The 15,109-nt window shown below is 35.5% G+C and overlaps 1 protein-coding gene across 3 annotated transcripts in view; it reads left to right on the top strand.

Annotated features, from left to right (window-relative positions):
• Positions 1 to 15,109, top strand: part of LRRC49 (leucine rich repeat containing 49) — a 51,237-nt gene that overhangs the window by 17,623 nt on the left and 18,505 nt on the right. For 2 of the 3 annotated variants that reach the window (XM_061347536.1, XM_061347535.1), the window contains 2 exons: positions 3,077 to 3,138; positions 8,957 to 9,104. In XM_061347536.1, the coding sequence (XP_061203520.1) occupies positions 3,077 to 3,138; positions 8,957 to 9,104 (210 nt within the window). Of the gene's footprint in view, positions 1 to 2,822; positions 2,980 to 3,076; positions 3,139 to 8,956; positions 9,105 to 15,109 lie in introns of those variants that run through there. The other variant, XM_061347537.1, reaches the window with a different exon arrangement.

Below are 15,109 nucleotides of genomic sequence, written 5' to 3'. Positions count from 1 at the left end.
TTATGTCACCTAGAACTCTTTTCCTTGCTTGTAGCTGCTGCCTTTTCACTCTCGGGCGTAGCTGGTACTTACTCCTTGTTTCCTGTTGCTACAAATGGGGAGTCAGTATGAAATTTAAAGTAGTGAGTTACAGGCTTGGACTCTGCACTGCATCTCTATGTTTTAGTCTTTCCTGACCAGAGGCAGTGTTTCAGAAGATTATATTCTTTTCAGGGAAGTACTTTATTTTGTCTGATTGTTCGTTTGCTTTTACCCTGGTTAGATTCTAATGGAATGGTGTTACGTGTGTGTATTTTTGTGGTGTTATTCTTATTGCATGGTGATTTTTAGCACGTATGACATTAACTCTCCTTCCTCTAGAGAAGGACTCCATGTGAAGTAAAGTCTTGGACTCATCATAATTGCTGAAACCTAAAGTAAACAGATGTATTTGTCCTAAATTAAAATCTCTTATTTTAATGGCAGGTGTTGTCTTTTTCTCTTTGCACAACAAGGTACATGTATTTATTGACTTTTTTTTTTTTTAAGTAAAGCTGTGTTACTTTTGTATTGAAATTCAGAACCTGCTCCAGTACTACATTACTGAAAATCCAGAAACATAGAAACAAATATACCAGTTTATGGAAAGAATATCTGAGATATTCTTACAATATTGCTGGAGTACTTGAGTAGTTAAAGGAGGGGGGGTATATTTCTTTAAGAGGTTTAGGTTTTCTTATGGTTGACTGTGTCATTTTAATCATGATATAGTTACGATGCAGCACTTAGAGCTAAAATTTTGCAGTTAAGTTCATTAAAGAATTTGGCTTCTGTGATTTAGTTTTTGGCCTGTGTTTTAGTTACTGGGTTACTATGACAACACTGTCCTTATGAATCAAGCTTTTAAATTTGATTACTCCCTTAAATGAAAGAACCTAACATCAAATTTAAAAAGTTTGCTGTCCCAAAAAATCATGAAATAACATGAATATAATTTAATAACTTTCAGTACATTTTTGTGAGCCTTCCTTATTCTTCACACACACGCACAGAGTAAGGGTATTGTTTTTGTGAAGGAAAGATGATGATGTCGTTTGTCAAACAAAATGAGGTTTCATGCTGAGCTCCATATCCATTGCAGCTTACTCTATTGAATGAATCGAGATATTCAGCTAGATTGCAGTTTGTTTAAGCGCTGGCCTTATATTACCAGGTTTTGGACCACTTTTTTGTTTTAGAGGTGCTCATTAGAGCCTGAAAATTCATGAACCTTAAGTAGTTATTTTTGTAAGGATAAAACAGTGTGTGTCCAAAGCTGTAGGATTTAAAAAGGCAGTCTTGAGGCTTTGTTTATAGCAGAATTGTATCTTACAGGACTGAAGTGTCTTCAGGAAGTCTGACCATTCTGGAAAATAGCAGAGTAAATGATTACAAAGTGCCTCATGTGGTATCAGAAGCATAAATCTATGCATACCATTAATTATGAAACATTTATTTACTTTCCATCCAGTTGTGAATTGGGGCCCACTGTTAGGAAGATGAACTATGTTTTTGTTTGAAAGACAGACCTGCTTGATTGCTTTGAGGTATTAAAAGCTTAGACTTAAAGGTTTTGTCATCTGCAGCTTGATCTTAGGTTTGAAGGAGGACTGGTCAAGGTGTTCACCATCTCGTTGCAAAGAATTCCTGTCCTGTATGAGTCAGTTGCTTTATATGACTGAATCAAAGCTGAAGAAGCTGGAGGCTTTTCTTTCTTTTTTTTTCTTTTTGCTGTCACACCTGTGAGACTTGTGATGTACTTTACAGGACAGCAGCTTATGCTTGTTAAGGAAATTTGTCTTCAGGAGAAATTACTTTGCATTCCTCAGTGCAAAATTCTTTGATTAGTTAAAATCATTACTACATAAGAATTACTGTGCAAAATTCTATGATGCCTGTTTTCAAGTATATATTAACCTGTATCGTGCTTGCCCACTCCTTTAAAAACAGACAGTGAGAGCAGGTTTAGGGACAGAGGGTGCGTCTGTATGTGAACTCCGTCTTTCCATACTCTAATCTGGGAGGATCTGGAACAGCTCTGAACCAGGAGTTTTGTACCTTCAAGCCTGGTCAGATAAGCACTGCTTGTTGTATGCAGAGCTGTGACTCTCGGCATCACCCGTTAGCTCACATTTGCTGTTTCATTAATTGAAGCTGCACGGTTTGTTTAGAGCTGTCTTGTGCTCATCTATTTGGGTAGAATGAACTATATCTCAAACATGATGTGGACATGTCACAAATCAGATGGAGGGAAGAAGAGCTGTAGATGTGATTTTGTGGCTAAAATCAATGTAGTGAGTCCTGCGACACTTTCCTGTGGTGTAACAGTTTTATGTCTGCTTTTTGCAAATTTGAGTATGTTCCTTAGTAGGATAAGGAGATGCAGATATATAACTGAGGATTGAGGTGTGCATTCTGAATAGTACATGAATCACTGCAGACTCTGCTGTGTGGCTGTTATGGATTTATATTTAATAAATAAAGTTTGTACTGCTCATGTTTAATCTTAGTATTTGTGTTGCTTGCTGCTTAGAGTTTTCATCTGAAAGTCGTTAGTGCCATATATTAAATTTGATTACTCGTTCTGGAAACTCATTCCTTACAAGTTTTAATTGTAAAGGTGACAGTCCTTCAGATCATTCTTTGGCAGAAAAGTCATTGCTGTTTGGTGCTGCTAATTGCACTGCTGCAAAAACCTTATTTCAGCATGGTCATGAAAAAAACCTTTTTTTTTTTTTAAACCAGTGTGTTTATCCTGCAGCGTAAATGCTGAGGTAGCACATTGGCTTATTTCCCAAAAGCCTGTTCAGAAAGCAGCAGCAGCCTTATCCTCTTTTCTTTAACATCATTTGCTTTGCAAGTGGTGCAGCTTGTTCTGCAGCATGGATATCTGCACTGAAACACTCCCTTGCAGTCTGCAGTAGGGAGAAATGGAGCTGCAGAAATCAATGTTGCAGCAAGGTTATAGCATAGAAATGATTGTATTTCATCAGGGAAAGTGGAGAGGTTCAAAAGCTACTTTCAGCTACTGAATTTATGCTTCTATCTTTCCTTCTAGAAAGATGTGGATACTTTGCCATGTCTCCAGCGTCTCTTCCTCAGCTTCAACAATATATCTAGGTAAGGGAAATAGCAGTTTGCTTCCTGTCAGTAATTTAAAATATACTGTAGGAGCTGTATTTCATTAAAATGTAAATGAAAACATTGTGAGTGCAAATACTGGTTTTTTTCCCCTAACAGCATAATCAAACCATTGTGTATATTCTATTTAAATATAACATTTCTTGAAACCCTTTGCATTTTAATGTATTTGTACTATGAGAATTATACCAAGAAACTTTTATTATTAATTTCAAAATCATCATACTCTTTACAGTGATAATCAAAATTAAGCATAATAAGTGTTACTGTTAAACCAGGTATCTATTAAACTAACATTACAAAAGGTGCATATTATATTTAATATACCATCACTGTATTTATGGAGTTACACAAACTGCTGAGTCAGATTCTGCTTACGATGCTTAGATTTTTTCATGTTTGTATTTGGTTTGCCCATATACTAATAAAGTCTGAAAGGTGTGTTCATGTTTATTTCCCTTTCAAACGAGATGACAGAACCAGGCTAGCTCAACTTTCAAAGCAGGGTTTCTCTCCTGTCAAGTAACTAAGTGCATTTTGTTATAAATAGAAAAAATGTGTGCGTTCTCTGCCTTTTTATATTCACGCATTTTTGGAGTCTGCCTTTATACTAGTGCCAATATTAAGAAACCCCCAAATAATTAAATAGTGCCTGCATTATCTTCAGTTGGGTATGTCCTTTTTCCTGTCCCTTAGTCACCACCAGCATTCTTTGCTTAGAATCAAATAATTTAATTTGGTGTAGGGGAAAGATGCTTATGTTCCAACTCCTGGAAATACCATGTTGTTCTTGTGGTATCTGCTTTCTCTGTAAAATGTTACACTTAGCATGAGCTTTTATTGTAATAGCCGCTTGGAACGTTTTAAGTTGACCTGCATTATGTTTTGTGCCGACAGCTTCAACCTACTTGTCTGTCTTCCTGATGTTCTTAAAGTACAAATGCAGTAGAGCTCCTTAAATACTCATGGGTATTAAGCATTAAAAAAAATCAGAGATGAATTACAAGAATCTTTAATCTGCTCTTTCCTTAACTAATCTGCTAGTCTTCTTATTTTATGTTTTAAATTAGCATAATAAAGAGAGGGGATGGCATTTTGTTTCTCTTGAATAATTTCCAGAACTGAAACCTGCCTTTTGTTTCTGTTTTTCTAAAAACAGCCTTAGCTTGGCAGGAATACTGAGAGGACTGCAGTAGCTGGCTGCCTTGCCATCAGGGAGCATCACTGCAGTCACTAGAATTTCTGAATCTCTTTAAATACTTGGTATATTTTGCACAGTTTTCTGACTCCTTTTTCACATTTCTTTTCGCAGTGTTTAAGGAGGAAGATACGTCATTTTTTTCTGTGATGTTTTCAAAGTAGATTTCTCAAACTTCATGTATTCAGCAGCTTGCTTCTTGGTACTTTATCATGGTTTTTTGCTACTCATTGGGGCTTCAGCTAAACTATTGATAGATCTAGTTTTATGTTTCATGTAAGCTGAAATACTCAGCACATTTGTGCAAATATGTAATTTGGTTTTAATTTGTAGTTGGAATAGGTGTAAAAATAAGATCTTAACATCAAATGAAAGACATTGCTCTTCTATAAATTTTGTATATATATGTGGGTAGATAGGTGGACCAATCAGTTTAACTCTTTATTTACCAGTCATTATTTCAAAACAAAGAAACAATTTCTTTTGATGATCCCATTTAGCTTGGGTTTTTGAAATAATCTTTCTATTACATACGGCAGTAAAGAAGGCTGAAAACCCCATTAATTCCTGATTTTGACTTCTGTAGTAGATATGTCTTCTAACAGGAAATTGACTGAATATAAAAATATACTCTTGACCATCTGTTTTCTGATACTTGGCTTGATACCATTTGAACTGACTGATGCAACTGTAATACTAGTGAATTGCTATGCTGCATCTTAACATTCCTATAACTCTTTTAAATGATTTTGTGTAGTTTTGAGTCACTTACTTGGGTTTGCTCTGTGCCATATGGTAGTTTTAGAAGTTATTTTTCCTAGAAACAGCTGTGTCTGTTCTTTCTTTTAGATAATCAAATTGATACAAAAGTATTCCAGTTCATTTGCCTGTAGGTGCATAGAGAAAACCCACAAATGGAAATGAATAACAAAGTATATTGCCAAATATTGAATATATTTGTATTACAGTTCTTTAAAATATCTCATTAGTGATCATTTTAAAAGTAGCATTTTTGCGGCAGTGCCTTTGTGGAAAGTTTTGCAGCTCTCTCTTTTCCTCTGTCAGCAAAAATCTGTGAGTCTGAAATTGATACATACTAGCACAAATATTTCAGTAGAAGATTTGGGAATGCCTTTTTAAAATTGTCACTATATAAGGCATGAGAATATATCATGAATTTAATCACCAGTTCCTTTTTCCCTCATGCTTTATAGGGTGCCTCAGAATTCTGCTGCTTCTTTGCAGAGCTTTTAGTAAAGCATCTGTATTGGCAAGATAACATAAGCTAAAACAGAATGTTGTAGAAGCTGATGCTGATCTGAAACAAAAGTAATCCTACTTCTGGCTTCAGCCCAAAAAATTCAGTTACAAACTGAAGGCATGCTACCTAATGGCTGAAGGTAATGTATCTCTGTCTCTAGAACGAGTTATAAAGAAGGGGAGGAAATCCAATTTTGAATTTGTCATGTGGTGCTGAGAAGAAATAACAGAAACTTTTCTTCAGGAAAGATGCGCCACTGAGATCTAGAGAGGGTTATTGTTCACATTTCAGAATATGAAACCAGGGTAGACTATTCTTAAATCTTGGGGGGGGGGAAGTAATATTTTCACTGTTCCACTGCTGTCCTGGTCAGCATTATGTTTATTTTTATTTATACCTTTTTTCTTAGCAGCATGAAAACTTATAAATATCTTGTTAAATACTTGAACAAAAGCAGCACAAAGAGAGTGGAAGGTTGACTCTGGTAGCTTCTGTTTTCATCAGTAGTTTAGTGGTTAGAAACCTGGGAATCCCCAAGTTTTCTTCTTTGATTTTTTTTGAACATACATTTCCCTCTTGGGTGTTCTATCGAACTGTAGTGAGCATGTTGCCTTCCTTCTCTTTTCCAGAGGTTTTCCCTTTTATGGAACATTCTTTTAAAAAGTCATTGATGCATACGTATAGAGAAGAAACAACTGTCTTTCTAAGCAAGTGGGCGGTAACAGAGGACAAGTGTTTCTGTGAATGCTTATCAGTGGTGGAGGTTGACCGTAGACCACTCCAGAGTATTCTGTGGCTTAGTGATGCCACGTTCTCATATGAGGTGGGAGAAGTGGGTTTGCTTTTGCATCCCTTCAGGCAGAGGGGAGAATTGGATGCAGGACTCTGAGCATGCACACAAGATGTAAAACTGATCTATTCTGAAAAGATTTGCAGAAAAGACTTTTTGATAATTTTGCCTAAATTCACAACTTCTGTCTATGTTGGCAAAGCTGCCATTTTAGCATAGATAAATTGATCTAGCAAGAAAGAACAGGTAAGGAGAGGTGTTTGCTGTAGTTTGGTGGGGCTCCTGCAGGAGAAGGTCTTTTAGAAAGAGAAACAGACATTTCATTCAAGATGATTGACTGAGACAGTCTGAAACAGCATCATCCACAGCTGATTTGTATTTTGGGAGCAAGTTAAAGACTCCTTTGTAAATAACAGAGGCTAGAGAGAGCACTGAGACATGGCCTCTGTTTCCCATAGGGTGGTTACCCCTTGGCTCTGTCACAGCAGTCTGCGTGCTGGGAAGCAGGCAGAAGCTTGGTTGTAAAATTATGCATCTGCTTGCTTAAGTGTGTTGTGTTACAGCTTTGCTTGGCTTAGCATTGGGATGCCAGTCTGACAAGTAAAGTACATTTAGTTTTCTAGGTTGTTTCTGAAGGTCTCTCTTTCATACTCTTTTTTTCACATTTTCATACAAAGATGTGAAACAACTATTTTGCACTACTGTTTAGCTGTAAAATTTTGCTGCTAATGGGGCAGCTAAGAGCAGAATGAATGCGCATGTGTTGGCTCTGGAATTAATATTCTGGAGCATTGAGAATTTCAAAGCACAGCAGTATGTATGAGTGGAAGATCTTGAAAACACTAGCAACTTTCAACTTCAACTTCTCTGTCATTTATTTCCTGAAGAGATTAGTTTAATTAAAAATCTGTAAATCATAGGTAGTGGCAAGTACTGTTTGGTTAGATGTTTAGTGGGAAGTGTGTGGAGTAAATATATTTAATGCTTTTAATAAATACATTTTAATAAATATCTTTAATAATTATATTTTTAAGGCAAAAAAATCCATATTTGTCACACAAAATGGAAATAGTTATCTTTTCTTATTTTGTCATGCTTATGAGTTTGCTTTACTAACTTCTGCATTGTTTGGGAAGATTGTCTTTTACCTTCAGGACATAAGTAATGTCAGTCTGATCTTCCTAAAATGTGGTAGGCAAACTGGTTTATGGAAAGGAAACCAGGTCATAAAAAGACTCTTTAAGGGATATCTCATAACCTGATATTCTGGTATATCTGAAGCCCTTTGCAGCTGAATGTTATTCCTCAGCAGATTATTGCATGGTTTTTGAAGGCTGAGTGATATGAATGATAAAGACAGTTGCCACTTTATTCAATGATAGTCTTTAACATAAACATTCGTACTGCATATGATTTCCAATTCTTAAGTTCATAATTAAGTGCATAATTAAAGTTTGGAATCCTTCCAAGTGTAGAGGAAGACTCTTCCTGCCACCAAGAGTAAGGAGAATATAACCAGCTGATGCAGTCAATAATATTGTCAGAATAGTAAAGCTTTTCCATAAAGTAGTTCTGTATTTTCCACTTCAGAAATGGTCTCTGATTTCAGAATGTCATAAAGATTTGCCTAGTAAGGTGATCCTCTGTTTATATTTTTGTGATCAGCATCGATTCTTTTGTAACTATCTGATTTTTTGAACTTGATTCTCAAAACTACTGAGTCTAATTATTATGTACTTTCTGCTTCAATTTACTCAACTTCATAAGGCTTGACTTTTGAAGGCCGAAGTGCACAATTTCGTAAAAGGAATCTGGGAGTCATATTTATTTCTGTAAATTCAGCTTGTTTTGAAATCAAGTTAAATAGTTCTGTGTTGTTGAAAAATACTATTTGAACTACATTCTTTCCATCTTCAATAAAAGGAACATGATACAAACTGTACATTTCCACATATTCTTTATACAGGCCAGTTATTTTTGTCAGGAAGCCAAATCAGGTGTTGTCTAAAAAGCCAACTTGTTAGTGTTTGTAGACTGAACTCAGAACAGAAGTCAGACCTCTTTTGAAGATAATATGTTGCTTCTATAATTGTTTTTCTTCTGATATTTAATGATGTTGCAAACGCCATTCTGTGGTATTTGTGGTTGGCTTTTTTTTCTTGTTATTTTCCATGGTTTTCATACTTGCTTTGATGGCAAATAAGCTTTGCATTATTTTTTATATATATATTATTTTTTTTAATATGAGCTGATACATATCCTGTTTTAGCTGAGAGGTGGTTTTTTTTAGGTAAAACTGTGCTCTCATAGTTAATGAGTTCTCCTTATTCTTCATCTATTTCTGCCTGTATGTGAAGAGATTAAAAAGTTTAACAGCAGCAGCTGTTGGTATTTCAAAATACTTATAGTTTATCATACACAATATTGATGGGTGGGTTTTTCTTCAGTACAGGAAAATATTAATGTTCTGTCCTTAGCAAATAAAATCTTCCGTCTCAAAATTATTCCTATGCTATGACATTAAAACTTTAAACTCTTTTGGTTACAGTTTTGAGGATATTCTGTGCCTTGCTGAGTCTTCATCTTTGTCAGATATCACCCTTGATGGCAATCCAATAGCTCAGGAGACATGGTACAAACACACTGTTCTCCATCATATGATGCAGCTCCGACAGCTAGATATGAAGAGAATCACAGTAAGATATTTCCGTTTTCATCAGACTTGCTAGATTCTTAAATTGAGAAGTGAAATGTAGGGGTGTCTGTCTATGTATGTATATTAAAAATACCACAGTATTTTCTTTAGTATGGAGTTGAATGATATATAGATGTTACAATATTGAAAACTTGTACCTTTTTTTCTTCAGTATTATGCAAGGACCTGCTTTTTTTACTTCATTTTAACATGTTTACTTTTAAATGCTTAAATTCTTTACTGTTAAACACTGTATGACCAATTGCTATGTGACGTGAGAATCTGCAAAGCTTTTGGTTCGAACTTCCCAACACAGTCTTTGCTGATTTGCTCTAGAGCTAAAAAAAGAGTGTTTCTTCCAAAGGAATAGCCTGTTTACCCTTGAATTCATGTTATTGGCATCTTCTTTCCTTAAAAATCTTGTTGGTTTCTTTAGTCTGCCCTGCTAAGGAAACCTGGTGATCACACAGTTCCTATGTGTCTATATTTCTCCCTTAGCTAACTTCCTGTTTATTTCTGCTTCTCAAGTTCAAGTAACCTTGGTAAGCAAGAGAGGAGTTGCAGACAACTTCAGTCTCCTACAGAATTATTGAAAATACACTTTAAGGTGGAGGACGAAGGGCAGTCACTGGGGGCCATATGGTTAAGTCAACTATTTTATCTCTTAATATAGGAATAATCATGCTAATTCTGTGTATTCTTAAAAGAGAAAATGATCCAACAGGAAGATAACAAATATAATATGCTTTACAAGCAAAAGTGTTGCAGCTCTGTCTTTTCTGACAAGGTGGTGATAGATATACCCTATTTTAAGTGCTCATTTCTTTGTACGCAGACTGTACAGCATTATAATCGACCTGTAGTTGTACTCCATATCCTATTTTGCTGTAGCAAGTCCATCATGAGCATAAAATCGAGCTGGTTATGATGCAAAATATAACATGTATGGGGATAACATTAATTTTAAAAATAAAGTGCTTTCAGACATGGAAGTTTTACTCCCAGCATTAAAAATACTAAATACTTGTTTGTTCGCATGGATTCTGTGTGTTGGGTTTTTTTTATTTTTTTGTGGATTTATAATTGCTTAATTGAATACTTGCTAATTACTTTGCTTTTGAAAAGATAATTTTCTTAGTATTTCAGGAATTTGAGTCACATAAAGAAATTGTCTCCTTCCCCTCCATTTGCCCCTTCACCCATTCTTGAGAGGAGAAAGATCCTGGTAGAACTCTTAGTGTTGGGAAAACTGTAGAAAGCTCAGATTTCTTTTTAGACTGTATGGGATCTGTATGGAGAAAAAGCTATTAGAAATGCACAGCCATGGGAAAATCTTAATCTGTGTTTGCACCTTGTTAAACATCAGAGTCAACCACAAGACAAAAAGCCATAGAAAAACAGGCTTCACTAGTTGTGCTGCTCATAAATCTACTTGTAAAAGGAACATTTTGCATTCTTTTTATTTCCCTTCTGGTTTTTGAGCCATGCTGTTTTCTCCATGTAGAGGGTGCTTTATGTTTTCTCCAATAAAAGCTGTGTTACACAGATGATCATATAATTTAAGAAACTGATTTTTAAGAAAAACAACAAGTATCATGAGGTTTGTGATAAAATTAGAGAGTTGGCAATGCCAAACCCAGCTCTTTTGCCTATTAAAGCAACATGCTGTTGCCGTCACTTGTAAGGGTAAATGTAACTTTGTGGGGGAATGGAAGTACAATGCTGGGTATGTGCTGTTTCTCACTCAATTGGTATACCTAAACTCTAAATTTCTAGGTTCTTCTCTCCATTCATCTGAAGAGCATCCAGGCCGTTTTGAAGTTAAGCATTGCTTTGTCCTGTAAAAAACTTGAGAGTTGGACAAGGATGTTGGATTTTTCTAGCTAGGAACTCTTCACTGACTTGTTCAGAAGTTCTTCTGCTTGAGAATGAAGTTTTACCCGATTTTTACATCAACTGTTAACTATTCTTTTATTTGCTGGTTTTACTGGGACAAGAAAATTATTTCAAGAAAGTAAAATCACTAAGATATTTTCAAAAGTTTATAAGAGACTTTGAAGCTTTATTCATATTGGGTTTCAAGAAGACACATGCTCTTGGGTGCCATGCCTTTTCTGCTTGATTCTCTGGAGAAAGGGCGCCTCAGAGCAAGTCTGGTGGCAACTGCTGTTGCCTTGGGGAACTACTAAAAAAATAAAGCTGTAAAGCTGCCATGAAAATCAAATACTCTGCACTTAGGATAAAACATTTTTCTCTGTAATTGCTCTAATTGTTTCTTAAGTCAGGGCAGATTTGTCTTTATTTAAGGGATTGCATCACATGACAACTTTAAAATCCTGATCAGTGAGGGAGTTGGTGTTTTCTTAGGCCCTCTCATTCCGAAGCTGTTTTTTAATCTAAGATTTAAACTTTTAAACCTCTGAGGCATGGACCCAGTGGTAGTGAAATCAATGGAAGTTATTTGCCTGTAATGAGTTTCACTGTAAGACTGAAAACGCTTTTTCCATTGTCCACCCTAGAAAGTGATTTTTAGCTGAAAAAAGCTGTCCACTTTATATTGCTTATCTAAAACATCAATTAAATGGAAATCTTTTACTTTCCCAAACTAATTGATCAATTTGGAGGCTTAAAGAGTGGAGAGGAGGCTGAATTACCATGGCCAGATGATTACTGTGTGTTGCCTGTGTTAACCATCTGTAACAGTTAACACCTTTAGTCCACCTTGGTTGTGAGATAATGGGACTAAAGATGTATGGCTGATGTGCAGCTGAAGTGTGTTACAGTCAAAGCAGGCTCGGGTTGCATAGATGGCCATTTGTTTTTTGCTGTCCTATAGTGGTTGTTTTTCTGGGCAATGGAGCTTTTTGAATGTGTTTCCTTATTTGAACTTCTGAAACAGTGGGCCTGTCTAGTGGCACAGTTTAGTTGTGACTGATCTTTTTACCTCCAGGTTTCTGTAACATATACTGCCTACAGACATATAATAAAATATTAAAATATGAATTTGTACATGGCCCTTACTGAGGGATTATTTAACCAGAAACACTTGCTATCCATACTTTCTCAGCAGAATTTAAGTTTATATATATTTTATATGTATGTTTATGTATAGTGTATATGTATTTTAAATGTCGTGTGGCTCCCAAATGGAAAGACAAGCTGCATCTTTTTAACAGTAAACATTTGTAGTTTTTCATTGAGGTTTTATAGGGTTTCAATGCTTAAAGTTAAGAGAGCAGCAGTGTTTGGTTTTGATTATTTGCTCAGATATTTCTCTGTTGATCAGGGAGTAGGTTCTACTGCTTTATTGAGAATAGAAAACATTATCGATTCACCACTGTATCGCCACTGTGGAGTATACTTTTTTTTTTTAGGGAAGGATCCCTATTTCTTTTTTCTTTCTTTACACTTAAAAATTAGATACTTGAGGAACTTTTAAAGCCAGTTTTATGGGTTGTTATTCTCTCTCTCAAATCAGGTCTTGCAAAAATATACCAATGTAATACTCAAGGTAAAAAAATGGAGATATATCTCATTGTCAAATGTCATGTAATGATTTGTCAGAATTTTTGTACTTCTTATTATCCATGGCTGTATTTCTACTAGAACCATCCTCACATTCTTACTTCATTCTCATATAAAATCAGCCTTTATTGTATACAGTGTATTCTGCCTTCTGCAAGTGAGCTGAATTTTGTGCATTTTAAGTGTATTGTGTTAAGTCTCTTTATACCTCGAAAGCTTAAATGTATATTCCAGACCATTCTTCAAAATTCTCCTTTTTCTGTGTTTTCGTTACCTAAAGTAGCCTATATTGAGTATACTGTAGCTGTTTCTAATCTATAGTAAAATCACTAAGGTAGATATACTATGGAAATGAAATGCTTCATTCCCTTTGTGCTAATCTGTCATCTTTTTCTGTGATTTAAATGTATCATTTGTTGAGAAAGAACTTGTTTGAATAATAGTAAAGCAGTAGTGAGGAAGTATACATGCATTCCACTGTGGGCTCTTCAGGACCATCTTCAGGTCTTGCTGGATGTTACCTCTTCAAAGACTAATGAAATGTTGGGTTTGACCAAAATCTGTGGCGGTAGTTCCGGTAGTGCTCATGTAGCAGCAGGGGGAGCTACCAGCCTGCCAAACCTACAGGTACGCTTCTGTTAGAGCTCCAATGGCAGGATTTTGTAAGGGCGGCAATAGCTTTCTGTCACTTCATACTGAGATTGTAAACCTGCAGCTTCAATGTCACATTGCAGAAAGTGAGACTTTTCCTTCTTTAGAAAATACATTACTCTTTGTGAAGGTGACTTCTTACTCTTTTAGTACATTTTTGGATGGGAAGTGGAGAACTACTAAATAGAAATCTCTGTATACAAGAGGACATCCTAGTCCGTTTGTAATGATCTGGCACTTTGACCTTCTGGGAAAGCATCCCCCCTTTTTCAACAAGGTTTGGTTTCAAGTTTGAAAGAGCTGAAGCTAGAAGAGAAGAAGGGGTCATAGTATAAAAGAATGCTGGCAAGGTTAAGGGCTTTGTTTTATGACTTTGTGGGGGTTTTTTAGGGATATTTTGTGACATTGCTTGGTTTTTAAGATGGATTGCATGTGTTGTGTAAAATTAATAAAGAAATGTATACAGATTCGATTTCCAGGACAAGTAGATTTATGCCTTAATCTTTACTCAGATGTTTTCTCTGTTGTGCCTGTATGAATGCAGAGTAAAACTAGGATATTTTTTTCTTTTTAGGCTGAGCTAATTTCTTTTGTAAAAGTGAAAGTATTTTTTAAATGTCTGCAATTAGGGTAAAGTGTTGATAAAGAAAAAAGTCATAGTTAATAAGGCTTGTTAGAACATAATCTGTGCTAGTTTATTTCATTCTTTGTATGAATGTATTGAGACTGTTGGCAGTGAAGGTACTGGACTGACTTCCTCAGGTGTGGAAGACTGTCATAAAGTATGCATTTGGACTGCAAAAAGGAAGGCTTTGAGAAGGAAGAATAAAAAGAGATATTTGTGGAAGCTGAGAGAAAATCTAATTAGGGAGCTTGAAAAAAAACCCAAATCTTAAGTAGTGTTGAAAGGAATAAAATTAATGAAGGCTGTTTTCTTTTAGATGAGTGTCATTTTGTTACCTAAATTCTCACCTTTCCCAGTGTGAAACACAGTAATAAGTCAGCTGTTCGGGGCAGAGTCTGTGATGATTAGCCAGCTGTTTTCTGCCAAATAGAATGGATAATTTTTGTGTCCTCTCCCTTGGTGGGAGAACTAGTTTACATTTTCTTCTTTCTACAAACCATTTTTGTATAATCAAATACTTTATATAATCTAGGGAACAAAAAAAGCCCAGCACCTTAGTTTGAGACTTCTAAACACTCTGTTACTTCATATGTTTTATGTGTTGAAAAGTCATTGCAGAAGATTAAGACATTGAAATTGTAAAACTTGTTTCTTTAGGAACCCACATTAAAATAAGTGTAAGGTCAAATGGAGAGATTTAATTAGAAAATTAAAAAATAAAAAGCAGACCACCCCAACCCCACAAAACCACTCTAACGCACTTCCTATAGCAAGATCTCACTGATGTTGTTTGCTAGTTTTTGCAGTTTATTGTAAACTTTCAGGTTGGTTTTTTTTTTTAGTAAACAGAATCTTAATACACTGTAACATGTAATTGGGGTAAGTGGCTGTCATGAGAATAATATTTGTAGTTTTCAACATTTTAAATCGTATCTTGAGGAACAACACATTTTTTACTTTATTAATTATACGTTCATATTTGTGGCATATTACCTTCATGGGGTTTATTTAATGTGTTTTCACAGCCTCACTCTGAACACTGCCATTCAAGTAATGGGTATCATTGTGTGGTGTTTTGTTGTGTTGGGATCCAGAAGTCCTTCTGTATCTGTGTGGCTTTACTTATTTGCTTATTGTTCATCCTCCTTTAACATGGACTAGTGACCTCGTGAGGTCACTTCTAACCTGATTATTCTGTAACTCTG

The sequence above is a fragment of the Neopsephotus bourkii genome, unplaced genomic scaffold (assembly GCF_033783945.1).
Source record: "Neopsephotus bourkii isolate Nb327-2 ecotype Australia unplaced genomic scaffold, CSIRO-AGI_Nbou_v1 NB_318, whole genome shotgun sequence".
NCBI classification, from domain to species: Eukaryota; Metazoa; Chordata; class Aves; order Psittaciformes; family Psittacidae; genus Neopsephotus; species Neopsephotus bourkii.
Note: the sequence above shows the minus strand (reverse complement) of the source record. Positions and strands in the feature narration are given on the sequence as shown.